The following is an 11,255-nucleotide window of genomic DNA, read 5'->3' as shown; positions in this document are numbered from 1 at the left end:
GGCTTCCATAGGTTATCGTAGAGGGGCGGCCGCTCCGGGGAAGTCCCCAGCTTAAGTAAGGTGATAGGCCCGAGGACCTTCGCGGTTGATCTTAGCTTCTCCAACTAAGTATTGCACACCCAAGATGCGGCTACCACACTCCTCAAGCCTATTAAGGGGAGGACAATTGGCCAGCTTCTACAATCGCCACGATTTTGCAGCCACACGCAGCCACAGCACCGCCGTACTAGGCGGTGGCATCACCGGCCTCACAGCCGCCTGGCAGCTTACCCAGGACCCCAAATGCAAACAGGTCGTGCTATACGAGAAATCAAACCGACTAGGAGGATGGGTCGACTCCGAAAACATCCCTGTCGAGGGCGGCAATGTTGTGTTCGAGTACGGGCCACGGACACTGAGGAGCTCGCTGCCAAGCTCTCTGCCTACGCTTTACCTGGTACGGGCACCTGCTCGCGTGCCTCTATCTTCTCAGGGATATGCTCTCGATATGCTAACCCCAATTGACAGGCTACGAACCTTGGCTTGTACAAAGACCTCATCGTTACCTCGAAAAACAGCCCTGCGGCTCGGAATCGCTATATCTACTACCCGGACCATCTCGTTCGCATGCCCGCGCTTGAACCGAACTTGACCCGACTTGAGTTTATGAAGAAGACTTTAGAAACTCTTTGGAATGAACCGGTCTTTGATAAGCTGTTCACGGGGATTTTGCATGATATCTATACTCAACCACGTCATGCGACTGAATGGGCGAAGGATGAATCTGTTGCGGAGTTTATTGGACGACGGTTTCACCCCAAAATCGCCGATAACCTAGTTTCTGCTGTGTACCACGGTATCTATGCCGGCGATATCGATCAGTTAAGTGCCCAGATGCTCATGGGTTCGATTCGCGACCTTGAAGGAGGCACCGGGGGTGTTGGTTCGTTTGTGCCTGGGGGCATTTTCTCGTCTATGGTACACCGGGCCTTCTCCCGCAAGAAGTCATGCGCGATAGATGATTATCTGGCCGTGGATGCTATCTCAGGGTCGCCAGAGCTATCGAAGTATCAGCACGACCTAGAGCGCATAGTGGCTAAAGCTAGTACTTTCACCTTTAAGAACGGTGTTGGCCAGCTGATTGACGCCCTCGTTACTTCTTTGAAAAGATCCGGCAAAGTCAAAATCATCATGAACTCGGATGTCAAACAAGTAGCGTCCGATCCAATGTTTGGACTAGAGGTATGTCTTTCAAAGCCCGTGCTATACCAGACCCGTTACTGACTGTTTATAGATCGGGACTCCAACAGCCAACGGGAAAGGACTTCAAAAACAACAGTTTGACCATGTCATATCTACAATTCCCCCAGTGGCACTTGCCAACATGCTAGTCCCAAGCAAGGGATTGAACGAGAAACACGAAGGCACCACCCGCTCCCTCCTCCGCAAACAAAACTACGCAGTGACTGTAATGGTCGTCAACCTCTACTACCCAAACCCCAACCTCCTCCCCGTGGAAGAAGGCTTCGGCTACCTGATCCCGCGCTCAATCCCCTACGAACAAAACCCGGAATGCGGCCTAGGCGTGATCTTCGCCTCAGCCTCTAGTGTAGGAAAAGGCACACATCCCACCTCACCAACAGTCAAACAAGATTCCGCTCCAGGAACCAAACTCACCATCATGTTGGGTGGCCACTACTGGGACGGCGTAGACAACTATCCCGACCACGACACCGCTGTGAAGATGGCCCGCGATCTCCTCAAGAGACATCTAAACATCACCGATACTCCAACCGTCGCACGTACTCGTCTACAGAAGGACGCCATCCCCCAGTACACCGTCGGCCATCTGCAGCGCATGTACGATCTATCATATACATCACGCATCGAATACTCCAGGCAGCTCATCCTCGCCGGAAACTGGTATAATGGCGTTGGTGTGTCCGACTGTGTTAAGCAGGGTATCCTGTCTGCGACATATGGTACTGGTATGATTACACCTGATACCAGGCGCGGTCCCTGGCGTCCGTGGAATGGTGTTGTCGATCCTAATTGGGATTATGAGGGTGGTATTGTCATGTCGCCCGTTCGTTTGACTGATACACCTCTGTAGATTTATGTGACTGGCTCATATAGTTGTTTTTTACAGCGTGTGCTTAGCATTGTATAGTAGAGATTTTTGGCCTGGAGTGGACCAAGCCATGGACTGTGAATGGAACTTTGTACGATATTTGTCTATTTAATTGAATGGGAGAACCTGTGCCGGAGATGCTTGATGCATGTTTCTTGGTATTATTGCAATTTATTGCCGCGTCAATCAGCATTCTTTGATCTGACCCGCCAATGATGATTGGTGTATTCACTTCTAAGTCGAGGCTGAGGTCGAAATTAGGGGTAAAGTGAGATCTTCGGGTGCTTGGGATCGGCAATTATGGGGTGATTGGCGGAAAGTCGCCATGGCGGATCGCGCATGGCCGGCGCTTGAGCTGGAAGAGGGGGCAATCGCTGTGTGGCCGCCAGTCACCTTATATAGTGCTCAGTTTCCAGTCATCAGCTGCAGATCTACAGAATCGGCGGGGCATCGTGTCGTAGAGGTGCTTGCAGCAAGCCCGGTGATGGCGATATGTGAATGCCCTCAAGACATGAAGAGTAAATGATCCATGACAAAAACCAGTAATCCCGCGTTTGAGGATTGATGTAGTCATTCAGACCTCTTATTGATCGTCGGTCTTCTTATCACCGTTGGAGTCAAAGCCAAGCATATCCAATTGGCGCACCAGTTCCTGGATTTTGATGACCTTCTCAAGCTGCTCGGGCAACAGTGCCTCGCCCTGCTGCTTTTTGATGCGGAGATCGCGAGCCTGTCGGAGCTTCTTCTTAAGGTTGCGGGCCTTCTTCTCCTTCTCAACCTCCACGTCAACTGGTTCCTCGGCGGGCTTTTCTTCCTTCTTGGGTGGTGCTGGGGCACGCCAGTTGTTGGACTCGACGCCCTTGGTCTCGGCGGGGTTGGTCTGATCGACTTCCTTGGTCTGACGCTTGGCCTCGCGGCGCTTGGCGTTTTTGTTGCTGGCTGCGGTGTTTGCGGTGTTGGTCTTGTCTGCTCCGGTGCTCAATGATTCAGCACCTGGCACCCCGCCTTTTCCGCGGTTTTTCCAGGCGGCCGCTGCGCCGGTCTTGTAGAGCTCTACATCCTCTGGGGGCCTGTAGCCTGGCTTGACGCGAATCTCCTTGCGCTTGGAGCCGTCGGCGCGCACCGAGGCGGGAATGTAGCGTTCGCCGGTTTTGGCATCGGTGGTGATGCCGGAGCGGGCGACGTGGGAAGCCATGGTGGATAAGGGGGTGTTGTGGAGAGGAAAAGGACAAAAGCAAGAACGACAACGAAGTAAAAAGCGAGCAGCGTCAAGCGCCCAAAGAGGAAGTTGAAGACTTGAAGAGAGCAAAAACAACAAAGATGAGTGCGGATGGCCGGAGGCTCAGTGGGCCAATCAGCGGACCGGGAATTCCCGCAGCTTTTCGCTCAACTTCGCAACCTCACGTCTCTCTTGACTCCATCCTCTCGAATCCCCCTCGGTCGTGACTCACTCAATCGCCCACAATGGCCGGCGTATGTCTTCTCTCTCCTCTATGGATATCCTGCTCTGTTCCGTACTGACCTTCTCGCATGACAGCTCGCAAACGCTATCTACTCGCATGTCTCCCCTCCCTCGTTCCTACGATCGCAATTGCAATTGCCCGACTAAAATCTAACTGTGGATCGTTTCGGTTTGTTTAGGACCTTCATTCGCAAGAACACTGTTCTCTTGACTACCGCCTTTGCCGGTGCCTTTGCTTTTGAGCTGTGCGTGACATTCGACCTCCTGTTGTGTTATAGTGTTATGTTGGGCTATACAGATCACTGACCATACAATTCTGAAACAGTGGCTTCGATATCACCTCCAACAAGATCTGGGACTCCTGGAACCAGGGCGTATGTCACCTACTCTCCTCGAAGGACCGGAGCCACGGCCTACAGCACAGAACACTTACTAACTACTGCTCTTATACAGCGCCAATGGAAGGACATCAAGCACCGTTACATGGTTAAGGAGGAGGAAGATGACGAATAAATGGACCGAATGGACGTTTGGATGTTGGATGTTGGACATCGAACGTTGGCCGTGTAAAGTGGTGACAGGGGGATAGAATAACCCGTGCGACTTGCCCTTATTTCTCATTCCCATATGGCTTGTATGCGATAGATGGAAATCTGTATTTTGACTTTCTTATATTGAACGTGGTGTTGTTCAGGTGGTGACCAGGCCGTAGCGTGATTTCGTGGTTTGTGGCGTTTACAAATAGACTGCCATCGTCATAAGTTCACTAAATCTGTAAAACCACCTCAAACATTTGCTGTAATTGCACTCGATCTTTTCCATTCGGATATTGAGCTCCACCTTCAAATTCAAATCACGTATGACTTCACCGTCATCTGCTCGCCTGTATCGGTCCACACCCGCTCTCCTCTTTCCGCCCCCCACTACAAAGTATTGAGCAACGTGAGACACTTGCGAACTACACTCGATCCGATCCGGTATTACACCTCGGCCTCGAAAAAAATTCAGTTCCGGCTGCATACCGAGTCTCCCTCCGGCGTCGGACGATTCCCACCCGTTCTGCGCATCGTCGCGACGTTCTCACCACACCTGCGATAGCCGAGCGGCTGCAATACACCGGCCGCGCTAAGCCATGCTCATGCTCGGAGAATGTGAGAAACTCCTCGGTGATGGTCTACTCCGCTTGCCCAAGAAACACAACTACCGCTATGGCCCGGCGGCCGAAAGGGATCTGCTAGAGCTTCTGTTCCGGTCGCTCGTGGGGCATAACCAGGAGCTTATACAACATCTCTTCCCAGAGGGTACTCCCACGGGGCCTTGGAAGCTTGCCGAGGCTCAAGGCGCTCGCGAAGGTGCCGAGTACAGTGAGGCGGCGCGGGGCAAGCGATGCGGTCATATCTTTCGAGCTGGCGAGGCCACATACCGATGTGTGACCTGCGCTGCGGATGACACCTGCGTGCTGTGCAGTCGGTGCTTCGATTCGTCCGATCATACCGGCCATCAATATCAGATCTCGTTATCGTCTGGGAACTGTGGTTGCTGTGACTGTGGTGACGATGAGGCATGGCGGCTGCCGCTCTTCTGCGCTATTCACACGGACAGTGGCAACGCCAAAGGCAAGGAGCGTGCGAAGCGTGCATTGCCGTTTGAGCTTGTGAACTCGATTCGCCTGACCATCGCGCGTGTACTCGACTATTTCTGTGATGTCATCTCCTGCTCTCCAGAGCAATTGCGGCTACCGAAGACTGTTGAGGGCATCAGAGAAGACGAGGTGGCATCTCGGTTGCGTCCAGACTGGTATGGCGCTGGTGATGATGAGGAAGAAGAGCCTGAGTTTGCCGTCATGTTGTGGAACGACGAGAAGCATACCATTCGAGATGTTTCCAACCAGGTTTCGCGTGCTTGCCGTGAACGAGAAAGCTATGGTATGGCCCGGGCTCATGAAACAAATGATATTGGTCGCAGTGTGATCAAATATTCCAAGGACCTGCAAAGGCTACTTACCGTTTCCAAGATCATTGAGGAAATCAAAGTCACTGTCACGGTGCGGTCTGCGCGCGACACATTCCGCGAGCAGATGTGCGCAACTATCGTGGAGTGGCTGGCTGATATTGCTGGTTGCGAGATCCTCGAAGACAACGAGATCTTCCGACAGATCATCTGCGAGGAAATGCTCACTCCTTGGAACAAGGGTAGCAGCGGCTCAAATGAGGATATTGGCATGAAGGGCATTGACGACCACCAGAGAAGTGAGAACGGCCCAGGCCGCACGCTCATGATCAACTTGCCTGCTCATGGTCAGGTGATCTTGACTGCAGACGATGACGACGAAGACGAGGATGATGATGGACTAGACCAGGATGCAGAGGATGAGGAGGATGAGGCTTATGTCCAAGCTGAGGATGCGGACGATGAGGACGACGACGAAATGGAGATCGAGCTGTCTCGCCTGCAGGCCGAGCAAGACACAGATGCCATGGACTTGGCGGATGCAGATGAGGAGCTTGCCCTGGCTGAGCGTATTCTTGCTGGACTTACTCGCGCGCAACCGCCGTCTCCTCGCCCACCTCGCGCTGAAACTGTTGAGCGGGAATCTGTTGAGCCCGAGCAATCCAGACTAACTCCCTCCCGCGATACAAATGCCAGGGGCCCTAGTTCCGGCGGCTACATCTCCATTCCTCGAACTCCTGGTTTGATCAGGAGAAGCCCGGCAAAAGTAGATAGTCACTGGCAAGTCCAGCCACCCATGCCTACTGCAGGCGAGAAGGTGCCCCCATACGAAGACTTGTGGCAGCGTACTCGCTTGGACTGGCTGGTGCTTTATGATCTGAGACTGTGGAAGAAGACACGTACCGACTTGCGTGATCTCTACATTAGTACCGTTGTCAATGTTCCCCAATTCAAGCGCATCATGGGTCTGCGTTTGTCTGCGTTGTACACAGCATTGGCGCAGCTTTACCTCGTTGCAGACCGAGAGCCAGACCACTCAATTGTCAACCTCTCTCTACAACTTCTCACAACTCCTTCCATCACCGAAGAGATTGTGCTACGAGGAAACTTCCTCACAAAAGTCATGTCTATTCTCTACACTTTCTTGACAACGAGACAAGTTAGTGAACCAACAGCCGTCAATCCCAATGCAACCTTGGCCTTTGATGCTGGCTCAGTCACGAACAGACGTCTTTACCACTTCTTCCTCGACCTTCGATACCTCCTCCAATCCGAATATGTCCAGCACCGCGTGCGGACCGAAGAGCAATATCTTCCCCAATTCCTCGATCTCGTCAAACTATCACAAGGCATTTGCCCCAACGTGCGCGCTGTTGGTGAGCACGTTGAGTACGAAACAGACGCTTGGATCAGTGCTTCCATTCTCATGCGCGAGATCAACCGACTTTGTCGTATCTTCTGCGAATCCTTCCGCAACCCCGACAACGACCATGATGAAAACCTACTGAGGGCAATCAAAACTACAACTTATACTGCCATTCTTCATTCAGTTGGCATGGAGCGCAAGAGGTTCGATCAGGCTGAGATCAAGGAGGAGGTGAAATTCAGATCGCTGCCGCCTTTTGACTTTGAAGTTGGCGCCTCTGGTCAAGTTCTCTGCCACCGAGTTGTTGAATTTGTCGTTGAGCGTGGGTCAATCAGTTTCCACCACGCACTTCACTACACTCTGTCCTGGCTTGTTGAATGTGGGCGCAACATCAGCACTGCTACCATGCGCAGCGTTCTCTTTGATGCTGCTCAGATAGCGAGGGCTGCGATTCAAGACGCCAAGGCGAATGATCAAAACAGCGTTGACGACCAGTTGCTTTCCCTTGGAACTGAGGACCTGCTTCTGGCTATGTTCGATTACCCGCTCCGGGTATGCGCCTGGCTTGCGCAGATGAAGGCTGGCATGTGGGTTCGAAACGGTCTCAGTCTTCGTCACCAAATGTCCCAATACCGCGGGGTCTCTTCCCGTGACTTTGCGTACTACAGAGACATCTTCCTTCTCCAGACCGCGATGGTGACTTGTGATCCTAGCAGAGTCCTTGCTTCTATTGCACACCGGTTTGGAATGGTCGATTGGATGGCCCGGAACTACACTCCTCGTCCTGGCTATGAGGATTCCCAGATTGTGGATGTGGCAGAGGAATTTGTTCATCTGCTGGTGATCATTTTAACGGATCGGACATCTTTGACAGCTATCGATGATAGCACTCACGTCACCAACGAAAACATCAAACGGGACATTGCTCATGTTTTGTGCTTTAAGCCCCTTTCTTTCTCGGATCTCTCTACCCGTCTCAGTGACAAGCTTTTGGACTCGGATATGTTCCAAGATGTGCTGGAAGAAGTCGCCAACTTCCGCCCGCCAGAGGGCTTGAGTGATTCTGGTACTTTCGAGTTGAAGCCCGAGAACCTCGACCTCATTGACCCATACAGTGCTCACTACACAAAGAACCAAAGAGACGAAGCAGAGAACATCTACAAAGAATGGATGGCCAAGAAAACAGGAAAGAACGCATCTGATATTGTCTATGAGCCGAAGCTCCGGTCCATCAGTTCCGGCGTTTTTTCTGACCTTCCTCGCTTTGTTGGTACTATGCTGTTTGCGCAGATCGTACACCAATGTCTGGAATATGTCATCTCATCGAAGGAGTGTACACCAAGCATTCCCCCAACACGTGTTGAGACTTTCCTTCAAGTGATCTTGCATCTTATCCTTGCCGCAGTGTTGGAAGATGATTCTCATGAAGATGACATGGTTGACGAGCATTCCAATTCCTTTAACTGGAATGCTTTGTCGAAGTCCCGAGAGATCAAGGCGGGCAATTTGACAATCGTCGGTCTTCTGGAGAGAATTTCCGTTACGACTGAGTTCAGCTCTTCAGGTCCAAAGATTCGTCACATCCTCAAACGCCTGTGGCAAAAGCGCCCTCGCACCTATCACTCTGCGACTGCCTCTCTTAGATTCCCCTTCGATAGAATCGACACCAACTCCCCTGCAATTGATGCAGACGGTGAAAAAGAGAACAAGAAGAAACAGGCTATGGAGCGACAAGCCAAGGTCATGGCCCAGTTCCAGCAGCAACAGCAACAATTCTTGAGCAGCCAGGGTAATATTGATTGGGGCGAAGAAGACTTCAGTGACCTCGAGTCTGACAATGAGGCTGCCCCGGAAAAGAAACTCTGGAAGTATCCCAGTGGAACTTGTATCTTGTGTCAAGAAGAGACCAATGATTCTAGACTGTATGGTACATTTGCAATGATCCAAGACAGCACAATCCTGCGACAGACCGACATCCGGGATTCTGACAGAATTCGCGAGGCACTCAAAACTCCCTCGAGTCTAGACAGATCCGCGGAGGAAATCCGGCCCTTCGGTGTGGCTGGAGAGAACCACACCACGGTCAAGCGACTTGACTCTTCTGGAGGTGAAGTCATTAGTGAAAAGATTGGGTTAAGCAAAGGATTCAACGCAAAGAGCACTCTGCGTGGGCCTGTCACTACTGGCTGTGGTCACATCATGCACTACTCCTGCTTTGAAGCGTACTGTGGAGCAACCCAACGGCGACACACCCAGCAGATTGCGCGCAATCACCCTGAGAACACGCTTCTTAAGGAGTTCGTTTGTCCTCTCTGCAAGGCCCTTGGTAACGCATTCCTTCCTATTACCTGGAAGGGTAAGGAAGAGTCCTGTCTTGTGCCACTCCAAGAGTCCGAATCATTCGATCAGTATATGAATTCAAGCCTTAAGCATGCTTTGAATCAACAACAGAACTTCCCAGTTCTCATGGAGAAGGAGAAATTCCTCCCACAGCCATATACAGACCTTTTTATTGACTACCTCTCCAAGACTCTGGTCCCGCCTCTCTCGGCAAAGATCGACCAACTAATGGCCTCGTCCTTCCCCGCAACTGCAGCTGCGCAGTATATTGCGTCGGCCCGCATGCCAATGCCAGGGATCTTCCCTCCCACCGAGGACCTTTCGCCGTCCAGTCCCCTTCAGCAGGTTTCGAGTCCTTCTGATAGCCCCATGTCGGAATTGCTTCAAATATACAGGCGGCTCAAGAAGACGATCAAGATGAATCATATCAGCTCGATCTTCAGCAACACCCCGGAGGCGATCAACAATGACGATCTTGTATTCACTGACTCCTTGATCCGCAGCTTTGGCTTCAGTATCTCTTCTGTTGAGATCGCGCAGCGTGGCGTCGAGTCTGAGCCGGGTTCGACCTTGCTGGACAAGATTCCCCCGCTGACGTTGACCCACCTCCGCGTTCTATCGGAGACTGCAATGACCTACGCCGCTGTTGGATGTCTTCACTCGACGGGATCACCCAAACTCCGTACAACAAATGAGTTCCAGGAGATGCACCGACAGAAGATTTGCCAGCTGCTTGTCGGCCACCCTTGTTTGAGTGGCACTCCCCTACTCAACGACGTCCGTAATATTGAGCCACTGCTCGGTGTGGACACCTTCGTATTCCTAGCCGAAGCGTCGTTGTCTCTGCTTCCAGTTCTCAACATGGACATTCGCCATCTTGTCCACATGTGCTATGTGGCCGAGATTGTCAAGGTCGCGGTCACCTTCATCCTTTGGCCAATCGGCCTGAAGGAGGAGCTTTCTAACCACCCCGAAGATCACGCCTCGGATCCGACAGTATCCGAAGGGCAATTTGGAGTGACCAAGCAATTCTTCGACTCGATCGTTGCTGAACTCAAGGCAAACTCGGTCGGACGTGCCGAGGGCTCTTCCTTCCCTGCTGAGAGTGGCTATGTCAAGGATGGAGAAGAGACTGCCACCCGCAGTGTCATTTATGCTGTCCGCCGACTCATTTCGAGCTATGGTTTGGCCTTCCTACGCAAGGCTGTCATCCTTCTTCACGTCCAGCACGGCGTCGAGTTCCCGAACACCGGCTTCGTTGACGTCGATGCATCGGAGCTTGACCGCCTAACCAAGGCACTTCAACTGCCCTCCCTCGATGAGATCCTCATGTCCATCAAGCCCGCTCGCAAGAGCAACAGCCCCTTCGACGCAGTCGTATCTGGTTGGATCTTCCACTGGAATGCCTCGCGCTCAGGTATCCGCTTCGAAGACCACCGCCTCTGGCCGAGTCTTTCACACCCGGCCATCTTCGAGCTCGTCGGTCTACCCAAGTACTTTGACAGCCTAATCGAAGAGGCAAACCGTCGCCGATGCCCCAACTCCAAAAAGGAACTCAGTGACCCTAGCGTCTGTCTGTTCTGCGGAGACATTTTCTGCTCACAGGCTGTATGCTGCATGACCAACAAGCTTGGTGGCTGTAACCAGCATCTTCAGAAGTATGTATAGCCTTATACCCCGTATCTTATGACATAGAAAACTTGCTAATATCTCAAAAACAAAAGGTGCGGCAAGAACATCGGTCTTTTCCTCAATATCCGTAAATGTACCGTGCTCTACCTCCACAACACGAACGGATCCTGGAACTTCGCACCCTACCTCGACCGCCACGGCGAAGCTGATCCCGGTCTCCGTCGTAACCGCCAACTCATCCTAAATCACAAGCGGTACGACCGTCTGCTGCGTGATGTCTGGTTGTCTCATTCCATCCCTGCTACTATCAGCCGCAAGCTGGAATCGGAGATTAACAATGGCGGCTGGGAGACCATTTAATGAACACCAAAAAGATCATCTGTTTTTTTGCGACC

At 52.1% G+C, this 11,255-nt stretch overlaps 4 protein-coding genes across 4 annotated transcripts; 3 read left to right on the top strand and 1 right to left on the bottom strand.

The window, feature by feature from the left end:
• Positions 1-124: 124 nt before the first annotated feature.
• Positions 125-2,092, top strand: hem14 (oxygen-dependent protoporphyrinogen oxidase; the record flags this gene model as incomplete). Its single annotated transcript, XM_022633389.1, has 3 exons — positions 125-436; positions 508-1,221; positions 1,274-2,092. 3 exons carry the CDS (start codon positions 125-127, stop codon positions 2,090-2,092), a joined length of 1,845 nt encoding a protein of 614 aa, XP_022486762.1.
• A 601-nt stretch (positions 2,093-2,693) lies between these two features.
• PENARI_c013G08062 (putative RNA binding protein Pym) lies at positions 2,694-3,305 on the bottom strand (the record flags this gene model as incomplete). Its single annotated transcript, XM_022633279.1, has 1 exon — positions 2,694-3,305. One exon carries the CDS (start codon positions 3,303-3,305, stop codon positions 2,694-2,696), a length of 612 nt encoding a protein of 203 aa, XP_022486941.1.
• A 269-nt stretch (positions 3,306-3,574) lies between these two features.
• Positions 3,575-4,085, top strand: PENARI_c013G00020 (cytochrome b-c1 complex subunit 9; the record flags this gene model as incomplete). The annotated part of the gene is made up of 5 exons (XM_022633085.1): positions 3,575-3,583; positions 3,648-3,685; positions 3,752-3,817; positions 3,898-3,946; positions 4,026-4,085. The coding sequence occupies 5 exons, from the start codon at positions 3,575-3,577 to the stop codon at positions 4,083-4,085; spliced, it is 222 nt and encodes a 73-aa protein (XP_022487030.1).
• A 619-nt stretch (positions 4,086-4,704) lies between these two features.
• Positions 4,705-11,220, top strand: PENARI_c013G03552 (putative ubiquitin-protein ligase E3 component (UBR1); the record flags this gene model as incomplete). The annotated part of the gene is made up of 2 exons (XM_022633172.1): positions 4,705-10,886; positions 10,953-11,220. 2 exons carry the CDS (start codon positions 4,705-4,707, stop codon positions 11,218-11,220), a joined length of 6,450 nt encoding a protein of 2,149 aa, XP_022486810.1.
• Between the last annotated feature and the right edge of the window lie 35 nt (positions 11,221-11,255).

Source organism: Penicillium arizonense (assembly GCF_001773325.1).
Source record: "Penicillium arizonense strain CBS 141311 chromosome Unknown PENARI_contig013, whole genome shotgun sequence".
NCBI classification, from domain to species: domain Eukaryota; kingdom Fungi; phylum Ascomycota; class Eurotiomycetes; order Eurotiales; family Aspergillaceae; genus Penicillium; species Penicillium arizonense.
Note: the sequence above shows the minus strand (reverse complement) of the source record. Positions and strands in the feature narration are given on the sequence as shown.